Source organism: Pagrus major, chromosome 21 (assembly GCF_040436345.1).
Source record: "Pagrus major chromosome 21, Pma_NU_1.0".
NCBI classification, from domain to species: domain Eukaryota; kingdom Metazoa; phylum Chordata; class Actinopteri; order Spariformes; family Sparidae; genus Pagrus; species Pagrus major.
Window position 1 is genome coordinate 7,450,694 of NC_133235.1, and position 24,845 is coordinate 7,475,538.

Consider the following 24,845-nt stretch of genomic DNA (forward strand, 5'->3'; position numbering starts at 1 on the left):
TCTGATAAAAACCCATTAGTTTGCATCAAGAAAGACCTTAAAGAAAGTGCCAGTAATTTGTGCATATACTGTATGTAACATTTAATGATTTATTTTCAATAAATTGAGGTAGTCGTGACATGTAAATCATTAGAGCAGTTCTTTTTACAATTGAGTCGTGTCCAAACTGATATATTCTGTGATGAAATTGGAAGGTAACTGAAATTTAAAGTAGACAGAATGTTGACACACATTCATATTCAGTGAACCTATGCAGTGTGAGAGCATTTTAATAATCTGCTCACCTGTACAGGTGTTTTCAGTTGATTTGGCCGATTAGACCTCTGCTCGTGATGGAGCTGAGCAGAGTGATGCTGGGAATAATGTGAGTTTACCAGTCTCCTTACTACTAAGTTCAATAAAGGGGAAAAAACCCCATCTCCAAGAATCCAAAGATTTATTGAATGGAAATGGAATACAGCCATCACAAACTGATCTATGTTCACCTGTGCTTTCCCTACTTTCACATGTATCTGTGTGGCTTATGTCTGAGCCTTTACAAACAGGAGAGTGAGGGAGACGTAAGTCAATCAGTCCGTACACATCTGCAGTTCTGCAGAGAGGTCTAATAAGGCACTGTAAGTATGGAAACCATGTAGAGTATTTTTTCTATTTAAATTGCAAATAGGGACATATGCATTTTGTGTATTGTTTTGTACTGATATTTAATCTGATATATTTTTTTGGATGAGGCTGTAACCCAGTTTATGCGGCATTAGATGTTGTGATGACAGCCCAACTAATAAAAGCCACATTCTGTCCCCATTTGGGACGTGCAGGAAAGTATTAAAGAAAGTAGTGTTGAAGTGGTGGCTAGTTTACTAGAAAGAGAAAAGTTGTATCTATTGACTGCCGGTTTAATGTATGCAGATACTGACATCTCACTAATTAATCCTCTCCAGTATTGTGAAAGAACAGGTCGTTGTTATTAATTCTATATGAGCTGAGTGCTCTTGATTAATGAAGGATGGGTGCTATCAGTGAAACATGACTTTTGAATAATATCTAGTGGCAGCTGTAGGAAACGAATAATGTCGCTTTCATTGTTTAATTAATAGATAACACCTCCATCATTTTTAAGTTAGCCATTACATTTAAATTTGTGAAGATACAAAAAAAATGACTTACTCAATTATAATTATGGGATAAGTAATAGCCTGATAAAGTAGGCCTAGCATTTTAATTTATGGTGGAAAGTCGAGATTTTAACACTTACTTTAATAATATCATCTCTTAAAAAGTTGTTATTCATCTCTTAAAAAGTTGGGGTTTTTTTTATACTTATTTTTAGTTCTTCTTGAAATGTTTTTATTTTGTGGTGGGGAAGGGTTTCCATACCACACAACTGTAGAGGAGAAGACAAGATCAATGGGAAACAAACAACGGAACGACTGTTTTCCTTTTAGCGGCGGAATGTTTTAACAGACGGACCACGGACAACTAGCTAGTTAGCGGCCGCTGGAAACAAAACTGGACTTCTCATGTTACCCAGTTAAATCTTGACCGTATTTAGTTACCCGCATAGCTAAACACCTCCGTTCAGTTTTGACTGTTGACTTACTTGATCCAGAGGTTGAGACTTTCAAGGTGAAGATGGGAGTACCGAAATTTTACCGATGGATATCCGAGCGATACCCTTGTCTCAGTGAAGTTGTCAAGGAACATCAGGTAGGAAACCAAACCAGGGATGGATATCGTTAGCTTCACAATCCACTGTTGCTTATAGCCGCGGCGTTAGCTTAGCTAGCTGTTGGCTATCAGCAAGCTAAGTAAAGCGGGCCGTGGAACTTTTAGTCCGCCTAGCTCACCAATGTTTTTGGCCGTCGCCAGGACTGCTCTATTGTAGTCAAACACTTCTGAAACCATTATTATATATAATGTTATAAGTTATAACTTAGACGTTATCTTCCAAATTCCAAGACTAACTAGCTTGCTATTTTGGTCTTCCACCTGTACACATTTTTAGCGTTGAACTGGTTAAAGTAAATATAACTTGGTAAATGTGTTCCCACCGGATAGTTTAGGTCTTTGTTGGGCAACAACATTCTGAACAACATTAAAGCCCATCACAGTCAGCTAGATAGCTAACTTACTTTACGTTTAACAACAGATGTACACAGGCTGCAGCTAGTTTATTGTTGCCAGCTAGCTTACAGGCGCCGTGCTTTACAATGTTTGTGAAGTTGTTCTAAAATGCAGCATTTAACCTACATCGTCAGTCTGTAGTTGATACTGAGGGCAAACATTTTAGTGAGATGACCTTACTTCACTGCTGCTAGTTATTTATGCTACTTCAGCGGCTCTGGATTGGACTTTAACGACCTAGTTCCCTGTAATAAGAAAGATAGTGTTTCAGTGCCTGAGCAGCAGTTTCATCAGCTGGACATTGCTCAGTCACTCATGTTGCGTAAGACAACATTGATATGTGAGGACGATTTAATGCCAACAGCTACATATTTGATAGAAATAGTTGTATACACTTATCTGACACTTAAGGTCAACCCACACTAACGTTAATGGCTTTCAAAACACCCTCCCACCCATTGTTACTAAACCTAGATGTCAGCAGAGTCAACATAGGTGTGAATATTACGGGAGAAGGTTTGTGCGATCTTCTTCTGTATCAGGCTGGAGGAGTCTTTGGGTGACGATGAAGGATAGTCTGTTCACGCAAAACAAAACTGACACCAGGGCTGAACAATGAATCGAAATGTTATTGAAGTCACAGAAGGGCCACTACAGATTTTAGATTTCAGGAAGTGCAATATTTGTCAAATGCAACATCTTTGTCGAATACCATTTTAGATAAAATATTGTTGCGCTTCAAAGATATTCTTCAGGCTTGAAAAAACACAGTTATCCTTTTAATGTGTTTTTTAAAATGTTAATTAGAATATGCATGAATAAATGTCCTTCCCATAATCATATCACGATTGCAATATTAGTCAAAATAATTGAAATTAGATACGTTTTCAAAATCATTCAACCCTAATAGAAACGGTTTTGTTGTTGTTGAGATATGTATTCCAGACAGTCAAGGGATTTCAATCTATTTAAAAATTGGTCGCTTTAAGGATAAAGACACGGACAATGATAATTGCAGTTTATTATACATACTAACTGTAGGTTTCTTTATTTTCCCCTTTTGTTCTTCAGATTCCAGAATTTGACAATCTCTATCTGGACATGAACGGGATTATCCATCAGTGTTCCCACCCGAATGACGAGGATGTCCACTTTCGCATTTCCGAGGAAAAGATTTTTGCTGACATCTTCCATTACCTGGAGGTGCTCTTCAGGATCATCAAGCCTCGCAAGGTCTTCTTCATGGCGGTGGATGGTGTGGCACCGAGGGCAAAGATGAACCAGCAGAGAGGACGGAGATTCAGGTAGAAGTTGATACAGGATGAAAGGACTAATGGAGGAATTCTATCCTCTGCTTGTCTTTAGAGTAGTTCCCAGAATGGGTCAACTCAGGTCTAATGACCTTGGTCCATGATCTGTGTGTTGGTTTGGCTTTGTAATGAAAGGGTGAACACAGGTTCCTGTTACAGCCAAAATGTTGTTATTGTTATTATTATTATTATTGAATTATTATGGAATGGCTTTATTAGTGAAAACTTCTCGCTCTCTCACCCAATAATGTTTTCACCTCTTTATCTCAAACACAATTGAAAAATGTTAGATTTAGTGTGTTGAAGTAGCTTTTGTTGAGGTGACCAAATAAAGAAATAGAATCTTCTGAACATGTTTGCACCATGATGTTGAATCGCAAGTGTAAAAAAAATGCCTCATTCTCTTTTAGTTATCTGATCAAGATGACAGCTCTGCTCAAAAATATATTTATACAATGTCCGGTATAATTCTGTGGTTTAGCAGTGATGTTTGTGGTACCACAGTTGTAAACCTGGCCCTCCATGAACCACCTAATATGGCAAAATGAGCCCCAAATAGACTGGAACTGAAATGCAATGTTTGCTTTGGTAAAGACTTAAGAAACCAGACGACAGACAGAATAACAGCCTGAGACTGTGAGTCTGACCTGCTCTTTTTTTTGCTATCTGCCTGTGTTTGTGTGTGTGGGTGGATGTCTGTGTGTCTAGGTCTGCCAAAGAAGCAGAGGACAAGATAAAAAAAGCTCTGGATAAAGGAGAGGTGCTTCCCACAGAGGCTCGCTTCGACTCCAACTGTATCACTCCTGGTAGGAATCTCAACCTTTACGCAAAATGCACATCACACATTGAAATTGATAAAAGCAGCTGTAGCAGAACTTGTACAGGTACCGCTTCAGTTCAGGGTAGGGAAATCAGTTTATTCTAACCTCCTCCTCCTCCTCCTCCTCCTTCTTCTTCTTCTTCTAGGTTGACTTTTTTAAATCTAGAAAAGAGATCATCTGCCACCTACCACCACAGTTTCATACATGTACACATAAGTAAATCCTGATGAAGATACATCAGGTTATCTTGTATCTAAAAAAAAATCATCTATCAAGTAGTGACATACAACTTAATATTCTTTTCTCATGAGGCTATTTGAAGTGAAGTATATGTGAAGTATACTTATATATAAGTATATGCATGTCTTTTATCAAAAATGCTAATTTTTTTCCTGATCAGGTTGTTATTTTTAAAAAATGGTGTGATTGGTTGTATAGATCTTAAATTAAGAAAGAAATAGTGCCCGATATAAGATCTGTAGCTGCACATATCCTGACTTGAGTTGTAACGGAGTACCTGGCAGTGATTGTTGAGGCTTTTCTGTTGAACATTGGTGCAGCTGCATTTTTTTGTTTATGCCATTATTGTCAGTAGGATGATGTTGTTCTTAGCAAGGACATATTTTATACAACATTAACATATCCAATATAAACATGTCTGTTCTGAGAAATTCAGCATCAACTCCTTTAATCACACATCCTTCTTTCAGGCACTGACTTCATGGCAAGACTCCAGGAGCAGCTTGAATATTTTGTCCACAACAAGCTCTCCACCGACAAGCTGTGGCAGAATGTCAGAGTCTACCTGTCTGGTCATGAGGTGTGTTATCAGCTGTTGGCACCAATGTCCACACCACTGGGATTCCTGTCCAGGCAACTTCAGTGTTGTTTGTACTTTATGTGTGTTTCTCTTCCTAACAGACTCCAGGGGAGGGAGAACATAAGATCATGGAGTTTATTCGCTCTGAGAACGGGAAGCCGAGTCACGACCCCAACACCCGACACTGCCTGTATGGCCTGGATGCTGACCTGGTAGGGTTTGTGTGCTTGTGAACTTGGGTGAAGATGTTTTTGTTGCTCAAACCATCTTTGGATGATTACACTATCTTGCTCTCTGTGGTGTAGATGATGTTGGGTTTAACCAGCCATGAGCCAAACTTCTCCCTGCTCAGAGAGGAAGTACGCTTTGGAGGAAAGAAATCCCAGAAAAGGTACTTTTTTTTTATGGTTAAATCAGTGTAACGTGTTTGTTCTCTTCTTTTCCTTTTGTGAACCGTGCTCTTTTTTGTACTTCCAGGATAACTGCTCCAGAGGAAACAACTTTTCACCTACTTCACTTGTCACTCATGAGGGAGTACATTGACTATGAGTTCTCTGAGCTCAGGGTGAGACACACACACACACACACACACACACACACACACACACACATACATGGAAAATCCTGGATGAATTGTGGAAACAAAACCTGTTATTTCCATGCCAGGGAAGTTTGGCCAAAAGGTTTTATGTCCTCATGTATTCCACTTTAATACACTACATTTAACCTGTACTCTGGTTGTGTTTGTGTGTTTTTCAGAAACACATTGGTTCTGATTATGACTTGGAGCGAATAATAGACGACTGGATTCTAATGGGCTTCCTTGTGGGAAATGATTTCATCCCTCACCTCCCTCATCTTCACATCAGCCATGACGCATTGCCGCTGTTGTACAAGACCTACATCAGTGTTCTGCCCAGCTTGGGGGGTGAGACACACACACACACACACACACACACACACACACACACACACACACACACACACACACACACAAATGAACAAAAGAGTTGAGAGTTGCACATAAATATCAAGCATTTGCAAGATGCTGAGTTTCTTGATACAATATTTCAAAAGTGACTTGTTTGTGTTGGTCGAGGTTGCTTGCACATGTTAGCCATTTAAGTATAGAAATATGAGCTGCTTTTAGAATGCATTTAATAAATGTAATAACACTATATCCTGTTTCCTGACTCAGGTTATCTGAACGAGAACGGCCATCTAAACCTCAGAAACTTTGAGAAATACCTGGAGAAGCTTGCTGAGGTGAGACAGCACTGTAAAGTACAGTGTAATCAGTGATATAGTTTATGAATGAATTAGTCAAAACAATACAACATACTGTAAGTATCAAATGTTAATGTCTTTTAAGAGGAAAAACTTGTGATTTTTAGTATACAAATAAGTCATCCTACAGATTGACATCAAATTTTTAAATGTTAATGTTATATGTGATTATCCTGATAGAATAATTCATCTTTATTGGGTTTCAAAAATTCAACTTTAGGAGAAGTTATATATTAAGACACAAACATTGAGAATAGGTGTTAGTGCATTTGTGGAAATTGTTGCATGAGTAGTTCTGTCTGCAGTGAAGTTTGTCACAAAGTTGTTGTAAAAGTAAATTAATTTAAGTTGGTGTCACGAGGGCATACAATTGAGAAACCACCATAAAAATGGTTTAAATCTGTGACACTGTTCAATTCTCTCCCCCTCTCTTTCGCTCCTGCAGTTCGACCGGGAACATTTCAGCGAAGTGTTTGTGGACTTGAAGTGGTTTGAGAGCAAAGTTGGTAACAAGTATCTGAACGAAGCTGCTGGACTGGCAGCAGAAAAGGAAGCTGCCAGCAAAGAAGCCAACAAGAAAGAGGTCTGCTGTTTTGTCAACATATGTATATATATTTTATACACACAGGGATGCAGTAACAGAAATTAATCCCAACATTCTTTCACTGTTTTTATGTACAGTTTCAGTCACATATCCCTGTTAGTAATAACTCCTGTCATTTGTTGTGTGTGTGCGCAGGATTCTGCCCTTTGTCTGGCAGCTCTGACATCATCAGAAAAAGTGATTGGAGAAGGAAAAGGAGCAGTAGGTGATGACGAGGAGGAGGAGGACGATATGTTTGAAACAGAGTTCAGACAGTACAAGCGCACCTACTATATGACCAAGATGGGCGTGGATGTGGTGTCTGAGTGAGTGAATAGATATACAGATACAATATATAGAGTAAATAGACTTACCACAGGAGGCAGAGTTCCCAAATATAAAAGATGATTATATCTTGGTCTACAGATTATGGACATGCATAAAACAAAATGCAGTGCATGCAATGAAAAGTCAGCCAAACATCCCCTTGCATGGGTGTCCATAAACAACACACACCAAGTGATAAAAGTTTGCATTAATGAAGTATCACCCACCGTACTGGTCATTAACCTTTTGACAAAATACGTAGATTTCAGCAGGTTAAAGAACGAGTTTGTTAGAAATTAATAGACTTATAAGCTCAAACATGTGACAATGATCTGTAAACAGTATATTTGCTGCCCATACATCAAATTGTAATTTGCAAGTGACCCTAAAATGTGTTTTTATTCTCTCCTTTTCAGTGAGTTTCTAGCCAAGCAGGCCAGGTGTTATGTGGAGGGTATCCAGTGGATCCTGCACTACTATTACCACGGGGTTCAGTCCTGGAGCTGGTGAGAATTTCTTTCTCATATGTCACTGACTCTCTACTCTCTGGTTCCTCTTATTCCAGTGACCTGGGGAAGTCAGGTCATGTATTAAATTAGTATTCTATTTTCATGCAAAAGAATATAATCAAAACACTGAGTTATGGAAAGTAATTTAAAACCATTACATTTTTAGTTCAGAACACTGTTTTCCCCTTTTCTTCTTTCCTTCCACCTGCTCACTTGAGTTTGTTCTTTAAATCGGTCTTTAAATAATGAGTGTATGTCTCTCCAGGTACTACCCCTTCCACTACGCTCCCTTCCTGTCTGACATCAGGAATATATCTGGGTTAAAGTTGACCTTTGACCTTGGGAAACCCTTCATGCCCTTCCAGCAGCTGTTGGCAGTCCTGCCTGCTGCCAGCATGGAGCTGCTGCCTGAGGCTTACAGGGTAACGCACACACTCGCTCACACATATAAGATGTATGTACTGTATATGCTCATACTTAATCTTTGGATTTCACTTGGTACATATGGAACAATATGTAGCAAATTGCAAAAATTCTAATAATAATATGAAAATATTATAGTCTATGCAAGATCCAAACATGTAATAAAGAAAGATGAAGATAATATTTTGTTTGTAATGTTGCAGCACCTGATGACCAATGAGAATTCTCCCACTATCGAGTACTACCCTCTTGACTTTAAAACCGACCTCAATGGAAAGCAGCAGGAATGGGAGGCAGTGGTTCTCATTCCCTTCATAGATGAGGTACACACACGCACACACGCACGCACGCACGCACGCAGACGCAGACACTTGGCCACTTGGTGGAAAAACAATGCCACAACCAAGTTAAAAAAGGCATGCTCATTACCGGTATAACTATGTGTGTGTATGTGTTGTGTATTTATTGAACAGAGGTGCTTGCTAGCAGCCATGGACCCTTGTAATCACAAGCTGACTAAGCAGGAGAAGGCCAGGAATTGTCACACAGAGTGTGCAGTCTACACATATGACCAGGAGACTGATGTCGCATACAGCTCCAGCCTGCCCCAGCTGTTCCCTGACATCATCCACTGCCATGTCAGGTAGGTACACACAGTCCCCTACAGCCTGGTTACTGATGATACATGAAAATAATGTGTCTTTCTCTTTAATATTACGTTTCCACTCTGCCAGACCCAGTAGGATACATAAGATTACAAGCAATAATATTAAAATGGAATTATACAGATTAGTATGAAATAGAACGGCTACATGTTTTCTCCCTCACCTGGAATGAAAATGTAATTGATAAGTAGTGATGAAAGTACATTTGTCAAATCTATTCATGTAGCATAAATATGGTTTAAAAAAAAAAGAGACCTATAAAAAGCAAGTGGGGAGGTGTTTTGATTAATTGGTCATGGTCGGTGTTCACTGCAAGTTGTTTGTATTGTGTCTGTTACAGGAAGGCACACATCCCCATGGATGCCTGGTATGTACCATTGGACCATGTGTCCAGACCCCTCGACCGCTCAGCTCTGTACTTCTGTGGCTTCCCCACACTGCAACACATTAGGCACAAGGTAGGTGTGTGTATGAGTATGTGAATGGCTGGATTACATTGAAAGAATCAAAACCCCAACACAGGGTCTGATGCCTTTAGCCTTATTATGTACTAAAGTCCTGACTTGAAAACACACAACGTCTGTCCAAATCCGCTGAATTTCCTCAGTAATGACTTATTTTTATTCATGGAGGACTACTTGGAAATAGAATTGTGAAAAAGTGATGACAAATATAGAAGCTTGAATGAAATGAAAGCTGCAACTTTTGATGGTCTCTCTGTCACTTATAGTTCTATAAGAAGAAGAGCGGGGTGGTCGTCTTCCAGCAGAGCAGCAGAGGGGAGAACACCATACTGGAGATCCTCCCCAGCAAGGAAGGAGAGGCGGTGAGCTTCTGTTTGATTTTTACTGATTTACTGAACACACTGGTAAAAATAATGATTGCAATAATTTAATTACTGCAAAGCTCCAATACTAAGTCTTACGCCATCAGACTCTGCAGTGATACAAGTTTCCTCTAGATGGAGCTAAAGAAAAGTCAGAATCTCCAATAAATGTTTAGTTTTCTAGTTCTTATATCTCAAATTGTGAGCAGGAAAAAATGCAGTTAATCACCTGAACAATGTGCAGAACGTTCACTAGTTATGGAATATACAATGTGTGAAAACCTCTGCATCAATAGCACAGGATTTTGCAACTGGTTGAATTTCTCATAGTATAACAGTCATTTAAAAAAAATGAGAGTAAGCTTTAGTTTGTTTTGTTACAGGCCATATACAGTACATCAAATTTACATTCAAATGTCCTGTTTCTTGTCTCCTTTTTTTGTTTCCTTTTTCGGTTTTTAGGTATGTGATGATGTTTCCGCACAAGTACTGGGGAAGTCTGTGTTCGTCAACTGGCCACATCTAGAGGAAGCTCGCATCATTGCGGTGTCAGATGGGGAAGTCAAGTAAGAATTAGTGCTGGGTGTTTGTCAATAGATGTATTGAATGTGTCTGATTCTGAGACAAAATGTTACTCTCGCTGCATCATTCTGCAGGTTTTTGCTCGCTTTGGATAGATTCTGCCCATGTATTAAATATCACTGAATGAATTAAAATGCAGCTCCTGTCATGTTTAAATTTTTTTGATTTCTTAATCAGTCATTAAGAACTGAAATGAAAAGATTATGTTAATGGAAAAAGAAACACCCTCATGCTCACTCTGGTGACAAAGTGACTTCAAAGTATCAGATGGTGAAATCTGGCCTTCAATCGCCAAATGTAGCATGCATGTCTGTTAGCACAGAGTTTGTCGCAGCTATTATATCTTTTTCCCTGTTTTGCAGGTTTTGTCTTGAGGAACCTCCTGGTGTCCAAAAAGTGTACGACCGGCCCTCCACTCCTCCTCCAACCAAAGTCACCTGCCTGTCTGACAAGGAGCAGAAGGACTGGGTGAAGGATGTACAGGGACTCACTGAACAGTAAGGCACCAAGAACAACAAGAGGGAAAAGGGGAAATTTGGGTGTAACAGCAGCACAAGGACAGAATAATTACAGATAAATAGAGCAACTTAAAGAGCAAATCATTTTAAGTGTTTAAGATGAGAACAGAAAAAAAAAGAAATATACAAGATGGAAAATTCTCAATTTTAATTGTTATGTTTTAAGGTTAGAAATATGGTTGAATTTAAATATGCTCCTTGAAAAATGCTTGCCCACTTCTAGTGTACTAGTACTTGAACTAAGTACAATAGTGTCTCAAGCAAAGTGACATAGTGGTGTGATAAATAGCAAAATATAGTACATGTAAGAGTAATATGATCCGCTCTAACAGTTTCATAACACGATTATATAATTAATCATATGACACTGCTATCATTATATGATAATATTATTATGATAATGGCAATAATAATACAGATGAAAACATTTTCTAAACAGTGTTACTATGAAAATATATCAGTCTCTGTAGGTTAAATTCAAAAACACAAGACATGTTCTTTCCTAAAATTTTAGTGATGTGTGACCTCTTTTGTGTTATTGCTCGTGTTTATGAGGCCTATCCTAAAGTGTCTTTTCCTTTTAACAGTTTCCTGAAGAGGAAAGGCATTGTGGTGAATGAGACAACAGTGCTTTTGTACGGCCAGTTGCTGACGGGAAGGAAATACGTCCCCAAAGCCAACGGGGTGGTGGAACTAGAGAAGCAGTGGGCCAAGCAGGTCCTCCCATTTGCCTACCAGACCGTGGTTAAGGTACCGGCATACACATACAAGACAGGAATGCACACAACAAAAAAATACTTTGTTAGGGAAAGATTGTAGTCATTGTTATAGTCCTGTGGTTCCATGAGGTTTATTCACTCACATACACACATAGTTTCAGTAGAACTCATCCATAGTTTTGTTCTAAGCTGTGGTGGTTTCCAGCAGGGTCGTGAGGCTGCAGAAAAAACTACCTGAGCTGAGGAATGCAGACAAGCTATACTTTAAAATAAACCATTCAAAAGCCAACAGTGTGTCTGTTAATTAGCAATGTTAGGTGACAATTTGGCACACATAGTCCAAGACCATTCCCTTTGTTTTTTATAGAGGCATAGCAGAATGAGGAATTGTGTTTGAAACTTAATATTGGTGAAAGAAAAAAAAAACAAAACCTCAGCCACATTCTTCTTCATCTTCTCAGGACATCAAGGCCTTTTACTCCTCTCTGACCTGCTTCAAGAGCTTAGACGAGCTCTTCCCTCCAACAACCACTGTCTTCATGGTGGGAAACCCTTACTACGGTGCCATGGGCGAGGTATGTAAGCACTTTTCTGCTTAAATCACAGGTTCACATCATTGTAGAAAAAATGGACAGTCAAAAACAGCTTCTAGGATGTCCACTGAAGCTGGATCTAAATATAAAATAGTCACATATTATTAGTTTGTGATTGTTTGCAGCATTGTGCTGTAAAAAGACATTTTAATGAAAATCGGCTGTGTCATGTTGGTTTCATCGTGCCACTTAATAAATAATTTTATAATGACACTGACCTGCTTTGGTTGGACAACAGGAAGTGAGAGAAGTTTGTGTCCTCCTTCAAACTCATCCCAAAATAGAGTAATAGTGAAGTGAACGTTATTCAATAATAACAGCTATGATGAAGAAAGTTTAACCTCTGAAAGCTTGAATAGTGATTAATGAAATTATTGCGACATGATGTTTTTAAAAGCTTCCTCCTGTCATAATGCTTTTTATCAGGCAAGTGTTCTTTGACTATTGTGTGTCATTTGGCTTGTTGGCTTATTGAAATGTGAAATGTCTCTTTTATTACTTGGTTAACAGGTACAAGACTCCAGTGATGTCATCAAAGATGGTCGGGTTCGAGTGGTCTTCAATGTGCCGCACGAACCACAGCTGGAGACCTTAATCCAGAATCAGCATGTAAGAGACACACACACACACACACACACACACACACACACACACACACACACACACACACACGTGTGAAGGCATTTGGTTGTGTTGATTCTGAGGGTGTTGCTATGCTTACACCATTTGTGCCTCACATATGTACTGTCTGCCTGCATGTGTTTGTATTTTGTAGAAGTACTGTGTGAAGTACAGTCCTGGATACGTTCTGGCATCTCGTCTGGGAATCACCAGCTACCTCGTGTCCCGCTTCTCAGGAAGCATCTTTATTGGTAGAGGCTCCAAGAAGAAGTGAGTGTTCATCCACCATGAAGGATTCATTTAGTTGTCACTATTCTGACATTCACATGTTAAGAATTTGCACTCCAATGGTGTGTGTAAATCTATAGTGGATAAAATGTGAGTGGACCAATCTGCTTTGCAACCATCACTGGTATTTTAGTTATATTTTAAAACACTTTTGCCTAAAAATTTGCCTATTTTTGCCATGACTCTTCTACTTTACACACCAATGTTTTCTTCTCCATTATTTGCAGTCCTTGTGGGGAGCAGAAAGCTAACGTTGGTCTGAACCTGAAGTTCAACAAGAAGAACGAGGAGGTTCCTGGTTACACGAAGAGGACTGAAAAGGAGTGGCTCTACTCTGTTGCTGTGGAGGAATTGCTAGCAGAATACCTGGACAGGTAAAAAAAAAAGTGTGAGAACATGAGAACTGTCCCCTCTCTATTCTTTTACCATTTGAAATGATGATTTTTATGCTTTTCTAGATTTTCTGAGGTATTCAACGCAGTGTCCAGAAACAGCCACGATGATGTTTTCTATGAAGATGACATCTGGCCTGCATTGGACCAGAACGGGTAAAAAACAAATATACATCAACAGATTATTATATTTAATCCCCTGTGATTTAATATAATAATCTGAATAAGTTTAATTTTTTGAATAAATTCAATTTATGGTGTATTTATTGACAATCCCTGATACTGATGGACACCCCACAGGGCGGAAAAGGTCGCTGAAATCACTTCGTGGTTGAAAAGTCACCCGGTGAGCTCCGTCAGCAGAACATCATGTGAACTACAGGTGCTGGACACTGCCATTGTGGAGAGGATTGAGGAGGCGGTGGAGAAAACCAAGGTGACTCTGACAACACAATATCAAACTACAGCATCCCTCCTACAATTACCAATATCAGAAGTTCTCCCTGTGTGTACTCACTCCCCTTCCATTGACACACCTCTCTCTATATCCTCTATTTCTGTCTCACTCACTTCCTTCTCTCAGGTGAAGAAGAGCACCAAGAAAGTCCGTGTGACAGTCAAGCCTCACCTCCTCTTCAGGGTGAGTATAATTTGCCTGTGTTTGGCTTTACTTTAGGTGAAGGCAAATTCATCTCCTTCTGTTGCACTCTTTTCTACTTCTTTGGCTGACTTCTGCACAAGCAAACAAGATTGTGTTTACGTTGCTTTTATAACATTTTTAGACCAGGCCTCATACAAAGGTATAAAGACAATTATATGTATGTAAAGTTGAAAATATAATTGGCAGACTAATCAATATTGAAAATAACTGTTAGTTCCTACACGCAGGTTCACAAAGTACTGAACATGTATTTATAAATACCTGTGTATACCTGTAGCCCTTGGAGCAGCAGCAGGGTGTGGTTCCAGACCCGGATTCAGAGTATCGCCTGTTTGACAGAGTCGTCAACATCAGGGAGAGCTTCACTGTCCCACTGGGACTGAGAGGAACAATCATCGGCATTAAAGGAGGTGAGCACATTCTGAGTCCTTCATACAGCCTCAGCCTTTTTGTAAGGTTAACGCTCAGATGCATGATCTAAAGAAGGAAATGCACACATTTAACATAATTCTCATTGCATATTGTGTCTGTCTTTGCTCTCAGCTGAGCGTGAGGCAGAGGTTCTCTATGAAGTGCTTTTTGATGAAGAATTTGCTGGAGGTCTCAACATCAGGTAATAATCACTCTACTGTAAACATATGTGCAAATAAAACTCTGTAAAAGGTAAACGGCTGTTCAGAATTACACACTTCTGTTTGAGAATGATTTCTGAGCCGACTTGTGACTGTTGTATCATTTAGGTGTACATCACCTCGTGGTTACCGCGTCCCTCCCTGCGCTCTCATTAACCTTTCCCATGGAGGACGAGTGGATCACACCTCCCACAAACTCACCGCCATAGTCAAACCTCAGCCTGCCGCAGCCACAAACTTCAACTCTCAGCGCCAGCTGGGTGGCCTGAACCACTCCCCACGTTCACCCTTTATACCCATGCAGGTAAGAGGGAGCCACACAGTTGTTTTTTTTCCTGTTTGGAATTAAAAAAGAGTCAGAAATATTGTCTCTCAGATCGCTCACTGTGTCATGTTCTTCTGCCCTTTCACACAAACCTCTTTCTTTCCTTATCTGTAGCATAACAACAAACACGGCATGGTGAAGGCAGCCTCCCAGGGCAACAGGAACTCTCCCTCTAAGGGTCTAGGTCAGAAACAACAGGCCAAGGTAAGTGCAGCCTCACCTGTGTTTAGGCACTTCTCACTCCTGTATACCATACTATGTCACCATTCAAATACATATTTTCCAATTGTCTGTCTCTCTTTCTGCTTCCTCATCCAGAGTAAAGCGGAGTACAATAATGTATGGCAGGCTCTGCAGAGCTCCGGCCCTCCTCAACAGCCACCTGCTCACTGGCACAATAATGTAAGTCTGTGTATAACACTGTGTGTACGGGGGCTTTGTTGGTGCAATTTATGAGCAGTTGTACAGTTGTGTTGATAACTAACAATCCAACTCATAAAATGTATTTCTGGTTCATTTTGAAATGTCTCTGGAATTTTAAAATGTATGTAACTCATAGGCAGCCAACCCGTATGTCCTCATGGCAGCCCAACTTTGTGTGCTATTGAAAATAGCCCGTAGTTTTGACGTGAAGCAGTGCAAAGTTAGCTAGAGTTTGCAAGGTAACTGACACATGTCTGTGGAATGTGGGAAATCTTCCACTTCTAAAGATTTTTCTGTGTTGAAGTGTTAAAAAACCTGTGTAATTCCTACTCTAGGAAGGACAGTCCCAACAGGATGGGAACCAGCACTCCAACAAAGCTGTGAGTACACACATGCACAGAGCACATCTGCATACATCCATACTGCATAAAAGGGGGATGTCGGGTCATTACCTAAACAACAGATGATATTTTGACACATGACTAAAATTAAAAGCAGTTTATTAACTTCAGTTGCACGTGTGTAAGAATACTTGTGTGTCAGTTGTGTGGCGGTAAATGAAGAAGGCTAGATGTTGTTTTATTGGAGCTAGATGACATTGAGGCAGCCCGACAAACAGAATCTTTGGAAATCTTGGGATCTCGACTAGAAGTTGTGTCAGTTTGTACTCATGAACCTGGCAGTGAATTAGAGAAGTGAAGTGGATTAAGGCTTGATGAAAGAGAGATTCAAAGATGGTCAGTTGTTGTTAATTGTGTTGGTGGGATTTAGAGCACGGCAATTGCTTTTATGTATATATGTGTGCTATATGTTCTATTTAAAGATGTGTGTGAACGTATAGTCAGACTCATGTTGTTGTTTTTTCTCTGTGTGTTCTTTGCAGGCCCCAGCTGGTGGCATCAGACTGTTGAAGAAAAGTGAAGACGCCAACTCCCTCATCCCCACACAGAACACAGCCAATAAGGTACACACACGCTTGTAATCTCCTTTTTCGGAGCCTACTTTCCTCCCATTTTAACTATTTCATTTGCATCTTTGAGCTGTAAGGTACAGCATAAAGGTCTACGGTTGTCAGGCAGTCCCTTGTTTTAAACCACAGCGGTCAGAATCTTGATTGGTTGTTGTTAAATTTGTCCACAGTGAATGTAAAGATTTATGTCTCCCCACTTCCCCTCACCTGTCTCCTCACACATGTCTCTCACTCAGGCTACGACTGAGTTTGAGGACCTCATTGCCAGTCTCAAGATCTCCACGGGTAGCCAGCAGACCCCACCCCCTGCTGCTCCGCCACAGGTACCCAACAGCCAGTCAGAGGGCCCGTTGTCTCCTCAGTCCTTCGCCATGGTGAGTGTCGGAAGCAAAGATTGGTTAAAATGACATGAAACGGGGATTTGAGAGGAGTTGTAACAGAACTACCTGTCATTGTTGAACCATATTCTAATTAAAATTGCAATTGTTTCGTGAAGTTCATGTGTGTTGTCTGTTGTTGTAGAAGGGAACCCTGATGCTGAAGGAGATGCTCAAGATTGACGGCGCTGGAGCAGGAAGTCACTCTTCCCAGGAGACGGCTAACAGCGCCGCCTATGGTGGCCAGCAGCAGAACAGGAGACGATCATCCAAGAAACTAGGTACGTAACTGATTACTGCGTCACCTGCAAGTTTTCTACGAGCAGAATCAACAACCAAGGAAGTCGCCTGTCTGTACACACCTTCAGCCATGTTTTTATTTCTCCCTTTCAACCCATTTTCTCCTCCTACAGCAGCAAATATGACCTCCCCACACAGTGATGCACCCTCTCCTGCATCAGCCGCCTCAGCCAACCTCTCCAATGCTATGCTTGGCAGTAAGGTGTCGGAGCTGGCGCGTGTCTGTGTGGGGTTGGGGATGGCACCACCTGATTTCAGCTTCATAGGCAACAGACAGGTAACAAGCACAGTGTAGTGCTAGTTTGTCTTTTGCAACACACTTCTCAAATGTATTTCACATTTTTTAAATCCCATGTTCTCCTGCGTATTACATTCTTTCTACAGAGTCCTATAAATAACTATACTATTCTGCAGAAATAGTTCTGCACATGATGTGTCTCTGTGTTATGTGTGGTGGCAGTAACATTGTCTTCCTTCTCCACAGGGTCCAGTCGTGTGCCAGGTGAAGCTGTCCAATGGGTTGATGGTTCATGGTCCACAGTGCCAATCAGAAAATGATGCCAAGGAGAAAGCTGCCTTCTTTGCCCTCCAAAGACTGGTACAACACACACACACGCACACACACACACACACACACACACATACACACTTACACATTTACACACTGCTTGCGGTATTTAGTGGGTTTAGAAGCCAATCTTATTTTAATGAAAATAAGTCTCAAATGCGATCTGTGAGAGAATTTTTAACCATTAACCATTTGGTGTCCAAAAAATGACCAAACTTATTTGTTTTTTTTAGAAGAGCTGCAGGAAGAAGAGAGTCTTATGAAGTCAAAATAATACAAAAAAAACCAAAACATTTAATTTATGTATGTTTTATATCAGAAAGTGATGTTGTCTAGCTCACTGTGTCACACTGGAACAAACAAGTTACTTGTGGAAGTCTAACTCACTGTATACTGGCTCATAAATTAGAGCTATGACCTATCATTTTGTATGGGGCTGTTATAAATCGATCACAAGTGCAGGAAGTCTAGTTTGTGGAAGAGATTAATTACTTTAAAGGTTATCAGATGCCAAAGTGCAGTACAGCGGCTTTTACTGAGCACAGGATTTTACAACTCTGGTTAAAATTTGCCTTGATTCAGTCAAAGCAACACCGAACTTTTCATATTTTCATGATTAACTTGAAATTATATCAATATATGGTGATATGAGACTGTATATTGTCTTAGATTTTGGATATCGTCAATTTATCATATCATGATATGACATAAGTGTTGTCTTTTCCTGGTTTTAAAGGCTGCATTACAGTAAAATGATGTCATTTTCTGAACTTACCCAACTGTTCTACTTGTTCTGATATGTGTCTTTACCCACCTAGTCATTATATCCACATTTAATGTGGAAAAGTCATCCCTACAATATTGTTGCAATATCAATAGTATATAAGATATACCCGTAAAAAAAAAAAAAAAAAAAAAAACAAGACAGAATCTAATTTAGTCTAGAAATGATGGGACTTGTGAATGTACGGTACACTGAATCCCAGTTTACATTGAAAATGTAACTGTTCGAGAGAACATGGTTTCCAGAAGGTACTGTAACTGTGTATAAATCACAGCCGGTGTTATTGTTCACGTGTAAAACTAAAGCTTCTCTGTCTGTGTCCTTTTGCTTATCCATAGAACTCAGTGGGATCAGGCTTCCCCCTCCCTCCTCCACTATTCCCAGGAGTAGGTCAGATACGACCCCCACCCATGGGAGCCATGACCCCTGTCTTCAACCAACAAGGTCAGTCATCCAAACTTACAGTTTAGTTTCATAGTCTGTTACTGAGGTTGAGATAGCTTTTACAAATGTACATGTTTGCAGGACTTTGGAAATTAGTTGTTTACAAAAACTTCTTACTGTATCACTCTGTTTTCTGTCCTTAACTGTTACACCTCACAGGTCATGTTCGACTTTTTTTAGATAAAAAGCCATATGAATAAATTAATCAGATTTTTTTATTTGCTTTTTCTTCTTCTCCAGGTGGTTTGCTGTTGCCCCCCCAGGGTTACCCCCCGGCCCCTCTGTGGGGAATGACGATGCCTCCTCACCACCACCACCAAAGCCAACCGTTCTATGGAGCAGCGGGAACCTTCCCTGGTGCTGCCCGCCAGCAACCTGCAGCAGCACTACCCATCGGCTCACACAACCAGTTTATTCCATTACAGGTAGACAGTTGAGATTGATATTTGTTTAATATTTTGGTCTGTTTTCTTTGGTGATACTGAAATGCCACAGTCATGGTAACCCATCTTGTCCTCTGACTCTGACAGGTGACTAAAAAGCGAGCCTCAGCTAACAAGAAGAACCAGGAAACTCGAGAGTTTTACAATGCCAGCCAAACTGTGGCCAGAAACCAATCACAGAGAGCCCAGAACCAGCCCTCTGGCCAATCACAGGCTCAGAGCGGTAAAGTCGACCAGCCGCACCAACACGCCACCAACAGCAACCCGTCCTCCTCCAGCCCCGGCCTAGCAGACGCCGTTTCCATGACAACAGCAGCCCCACACACACCCCCGCGACAAAACAGGCCAGCAACAGGCCACACCCCTGGCTCCGCCTCCAAGAGGAAACACAGAAAGCTGGCGGTCAACTTCGAGGCAGCTAAAGTCTCTGAGTGATGTGTGTGAGTGTGTATGTGTGTGCGAGGAGAGAGAGGTGTGTTTGGTGTTTTTATGCTGCTCAGCATCTCTGATTGAAACCTCGTCAATGTGAACGTTTGTTTTCACTCAACATTTGAGCGTAGAAGCAGCTTCAGTTGGGACGAGGCAGAGCAAACGTACGTTTCACTTCTTACATGGTGCCCTTTAGCAATCTAAATTATTCCTACTTTCACTCTCCTGTTTGCCTCAAGACACAACTCGAAAATATCATGCATCCACTGTCCCTTCAGCTCTTCACTTGAGATCAGACATCTGTTAATGTATCAAAATGGCTGTTTTGGTCCAGCCTTCCCAGCTTCGAAAGGTAGCCAGTGTACTGGTTAGAAGAGGTTAAATGTCGCTTTTTGTAGCTTTGACCATTAATTATATCGGCTATCTTTAACATTGGAGAGTAGGTTTGTTCTGATACCGATACCAGTGCCAGAAATGCCTTCGATACAGCCTAAAATTCTGGATTGGGTATCCGCAAGTTCGAGTCTATGCTCTGATCTGATACCACATAATATATTTATTAAAAACAGGACCTTGCTACCTCCCAGCAGCATCCTGTACACCTATATGCAACTTACACAGGTATTCAATAAAACGGCAAGCACCTTGTGTAACTTCTGGCACATCCATAACATAACACCCATACAGATAGTAGCATACAGCTGTTAAAAATAATTATTATTCACATATAAATTTGTAATGCACTGGTATCGGCTGATACATAAAAAGTACAGGCAAAATAATTGGTATCAGGAAGGGCGGGGAAAAAATGGGATCATGGGGAAAATTGGTCCAGCAGGGCAAAAAGTACAAACAATTAGATATGGGTTGTAAACAAAACCACGTCAGATGTATCTGGAACATTATTACCTGAACACTCTGCTGTAAACATCCATCTACAATCATGCAGGAAGGGATTATGGGTGACGTTAAAGGGCTCACCTTCAGTTTACCTTCAAATACATTGTAAGCCGATGTGGTAGATTGTTTTCAACCCGCCTGATTATCTGACTGCTTGTGTTTGCTGCCTCATTTGAACCTTTTTTTAAATATTGTTATGTTGCAGTGTTCCAAGATCTCATCAGATAATTGGTTGAATTAAGTGAATTTAATTATTGAATTGATAGAACTGCTGGCCAAAGCTATAAACGTCTCTGTATAAAGTTTTTTCCTTTAACCGCACGAGCAGTCAACTTAGTTTCCCCAGGGACATATATTTGGAAACAAGCTTCTGGCTTTTTCTTATTGTTATTTACAACCAAGAAATGGAGCCTCGTCTGGTTAAGAAGAGAGTGAAGTGAAACACTGCCTTAAAAGTGCATCGTCTTCATTAACTGTACATTTTGGGGAAAATCAAGTGAGAAAGCACATTGAAACCAGAGTTTCAACGTGTGCCAAGTGGCTCAGAGGAAGGAAGTTTTCTGTTAGGGTAATAATTTGCGACAGAATAACAGATCAGTGTGGTCCATGCTTGCATTTATATTATTTTCTTAGGCTCCCTCGTGTCAGTCTTGGCACCGTCCATCTACAGTATTGCTGTATATATTTCTCGCAGAGAGTTGTGACAGTTTTGACTTCAGGTGCGGGAGGCTTCGTGGCAGCGTAGACTGAGAACACACACTTGAGGGCGGACATGTTGGGATTTCGCGCACTCCTGCTCACACAGTGCCAGATAGTCCAGTTCAGACATTTAACAAAACCTCTTCATTCACATTTGGCTGTTGGTTCTCAGGGACATGCAGCCATGGTAGAAGCCCTCCTCATACTCTAGCCTCAGATTTGCACTGTACTGACAACTACTTCCTGCTTTCAATCTAGGCCTTGTTTTGTTTATTAGTAAATTAATTATGAATGAAAATGGGCCTTCTATCATGGCTATCTGTATCTGCATTCATGAGCGTTGTCAGGTTTGGATCAGTGGTGTCAATCAGGCCAACATTGATTATCTGTTGTAATGTTTCACTCTGTGTCGTGATCATTGACAGCCTTTTATTTCTGTCACACTTTGGACGCCTTGCTGCAGTTTTCTATTGTTTTTATGCTTTCTCAATGACATCGTCAACGTGACAATGAATGCACACTGCTTGTAGAGTTATGACATGAGAAATAATTGCAATAGTATCCCCAACACACACACATACACACTACATGTGATGATGATATTGCCCGTGGGAGCTGTTGTACACCAGCACACAACCCAGAGTCAAATAGTGTTCATATTGATGTGTTAAATTTTTTATAACAGGACATGGCTGAGGTTTAATTTGATTGTTGACTTGTGTTGGACCTACAGGGACCGTTACACTGCCAGATACCAAAAGCAACTAGATATAAAGTCAATTTTTCTGTTTTGTTTTTTTAATTGACCAGCACCGGGAGATTGGGGCTGATTTTACACAGGTGCAAAAAACAAAAAAAACTTTTTTATTTCTATTTTCGTGCTTGTATTTTTTTAACTGCTAAAGATGACAGATTTGTTTCTTGTGATTTGGAAGCTCACAGTTTATAATAAAATGGACTTTTGACGCCTTAAATTGAAACACAAACCAACAATTAGGATTTTATTGATTGTCTGAGGATTTCTACCAAATGACCGATGTTGCCGACGGTACAGTTTCTATTGGTCCAAAATTTTAATTTTAATGAGTCACTCGTGTTATTATAGTGAGTTACCCCTCAGAGGTTTGTGGTGCAGGATTCCAGAACCACACAGAGCTGATAATTGATGAGCTTTCTTTACAACTTCATTGATTATCATCATCAATTATCTTGATTTGGTGCAAAGAAAATAATTGATGTACAGAGATGACATACAGTCCGATATTGGTTAAATGGGTTATTTTTGTATCTGTGTAATTGCAGCCTCGCAGCATTAACAGTGTTGTATGAGAAGAACTGATCTATTTGAAACATTTCTATTTACACTATCTAAAAGAAGTGTCTCTAAGATGCTTTTGAAAACGTTCTTCCAGATGTTATTTGATGGTTTTCTGAAGTGGTTTGGCTATTTTAAATTCTTGGCTTTATTCTACACCTCTGTACACATCTGGACTTATTCACACAACCATACACGTATATATGAAATCTCTCCATTTTAATTTTTTTGGTTTTTTCAAGCTATGGATTTTATGGATACACTTTTTATAGACAGTCTTGGGGTCTTTTCTAAGCAATCTGAATAATGATTGTTTCAGTGTTTGTGGTGGAGCTACAGTGAGGGAAGCAGCTGTAGCCACTAGTGAAGCGTCTTTACTGTCCTCGTTTTGTGGGACACATGCATACAGTATGTCGTTGATGTGTTTGTTGTTTTAAGGCTGATATCCTCACGCCGATCCTGTGACTCAAGTCTACGTATACAGCTCTGGTGCAATAAGGGGAGGTTTTGAAGCATTTTGAAAATTGAAGCACACCTGTTGTATCTGTTTTTTTGTTTTGTTTTTCTTTTTTTGAAATGAAACAAAGTAGAGAATTGTCAATATGAAGACATAATACCTTACTGTTTTGATTCAGGAATGTGCTGTACATATCCATTTAATTAAAGTGAATCTTTTGTTACCATGAGGTTGTTTCTTTTGGGCATCAGAAACTGCACTCACTGCCATTATTTTTTGACAGGTTTTGTTTGTTTTCAGCAAATTTTTATATAACTAAGTATTTTTCCTTTCATTTGACACAACCATAGGTGGATTCCAGCAAGGGTAAACTAGGTGTATGTAAAAAATAATAACTTTATTTAGATAGCAACTTTCAAAAACAAGTTACAAAGTGCTTTAAAAGACATAAAACAGTACAATAGTACAGTTCATATGAAGTTTAACAAGCAAGGTAAGAATTAAATTTAAAAAAAGAATGAAAAAAAAGAATCAGCTAGCCTACCTGATCTCCTCCAGCAGCTCGTTTCAAAGTCGTGGGGCCCTCACGTCAAAGGCCCGGTCACCCCTGGTTTTTAGCCTTGACCTCGGAATGTACTACCAGTCCTCTGCTTATATTCAGGTCAGAGACATAATCAATGTAAAGATGCTTAACTGAGCATGATGTGGACTCTTCTATTGGATTTTGTGAGAGTCTTTGAAAACAAATGTGCTTATAATAGATTTGACCCAGGAAAATGGAAAAATTGCAAAATGGGAAGTGGAGGATCTAAAATCGCCAGTGGCCACACAGATTTTCTTATTAGAGAGATAGGAAAAAATCATGCGAAAACTGTACCCATGTGCCACGTTCAATTAAATTCCACATGGTCAGCTGAATCAAAAGCTGAAGTAAGATCTAAAAGAAATAAAACATTATCAGCTTCTAAAAGAATGACATTGCGATCTCTTGGAAGTGCTGTATCTGTGCTATGCACCTTCCTGCAGCTAATATGAAATATATCAAACAGCCAGTTGCTAAACTTGCAACTCGTATGGTCCATGAGCTGCCCATGAACAGTTTTCGAGAGTTTGGATATTTGGCAGAAGTTATTTAAAAAAAAAGAAAAAAAGATGGATCAAGTGTAGACCTAAGAAGTGGTTCAACTATGCCGGATTTTAAATAGACAGGCACTTGGCGAGATAAAAGTGACACATTTATAATGGCTAAGACAAATAGGAGTGTTTGAATCATTCTGGAGTGCTTTAAACTTTGACTTTGGATGGTTGAAGGTAGAAATATGGCTAAAACTGACCTGTTTTCACCTCCTCTCAGCTTGTAGTCATATCAGGTCATCAGATTTGGGCTCTTAATAGCTAAAAATCCATAGTGTATTCATATTTTATGCTATTAATTTGGCAGAGACCCCAGAATTTGCATTTACTGCCAGTCAGGGGCTGTTTTCACCCAAAAGGGAGCGGGGTATGACACAAGGGCAAAGTACCTGGATGGGCTGCTCTCATTCATAGAGGTTATAAAAGCAGCGCGGCCCCTTGAAGAAACAGGGCAGTGTGTGGCGTGTGAGCGTCGAGCGAGAGAAAGAGATAGTTATGGTGGCTGCTTTCAGAGCAGACCGGTGTTAGCGACCGGAGCAGATGGGAAAGTCTAGCAGAGAAGTTGACTAGTGGCAG

General features: G+C 40.1%; 1 protein-coding gene across 1 annotated transcript; it reads left to right on the forward strand.

Moving 5' to 3' along the window:
- Positions 1-1,485: 1,485 nt before the first annotated feature.
- On the forward strand, positions 1,486-23,358 carry xrn1 (5'-3' exoribonuclease 1). The gene is made up of 41 exons (XM_073490867.1): positions 1,486-1,707; positions 3,196-3,428; positions 4,143-4,240; positions 4,966-5,075; positions 5,177-5,287; positions 5,381-5,466; positions 5,553-5,640; positions 5,835-6,003; positions 6,274-6,341; positions 6,808-6,945; positions 7,102-7,271; positions 7,689-7,778; positions 8,047-8,203; positions 8,408-8,527; positions 8,678-8,847; positions 9,210-9,327; positions 9,600-9,695; positions 10,158-10,261; positions 10,640-10,774; positions 11,383-11,545; positions 11,976-12,089; positions 12,618-12,716; positions 12,883-12,998; positions 13,244-13,390; positions 13,475-13,564; positions 13,709-13,844; positions 13,992-14,048; positions 14,347-14,479; positions 14,613-14,682; positions 14,810-15,005; positions 15,141-15,230; positions 15,345-15,428; positions 15,785-15,829; positions 16,333-16,413; positions 16,656-16,793; positions 16,942-17,077; positions 17,210-17,373; positions 17,581-17,694; positions 18,787-18,892; positions 19,133-19,317; positions 19,423-23,358. The coding sequence occupies exons 1-41, from the start codon at positions 1,633-1,635 to the stop codon at positions 19,768-19,770; spliced, it is 5,148 nt and encodes a 1,715-aa protein (XP_073346968.1). The 5' UTR covers positions 1,486-1,632; the 3' UTR covers positions 19,771-23,358.
- Positions 23,359-24,845: the final 1,487 nt, after the last annotated feature.

Excerpts from the sequence above, each read along its gene's own strand:
- xrn1 (XM_073490867.1), top strand. The coding sequence starts at position 1,633 with ATGGGAGTACCGAAATTTTACCGATGGATATCCGAGCGATACCCTTGT. Across the intron at positions 17,078-17,209 it reads ACGATCATCCAAGAAACTAG|CAGCAAATATGACCTCCCCA; the intron begins GTACGTAACTGA and ends CTCCTCCTACAG. Across the intron at positions 17,374-17,580 it reads GCTTCATAGGCAACAGACAG|GGTCCAGTCGTGTGCCAGGT; the intron begins GTAACAAGCACA and ends CCTTCTCCACAG.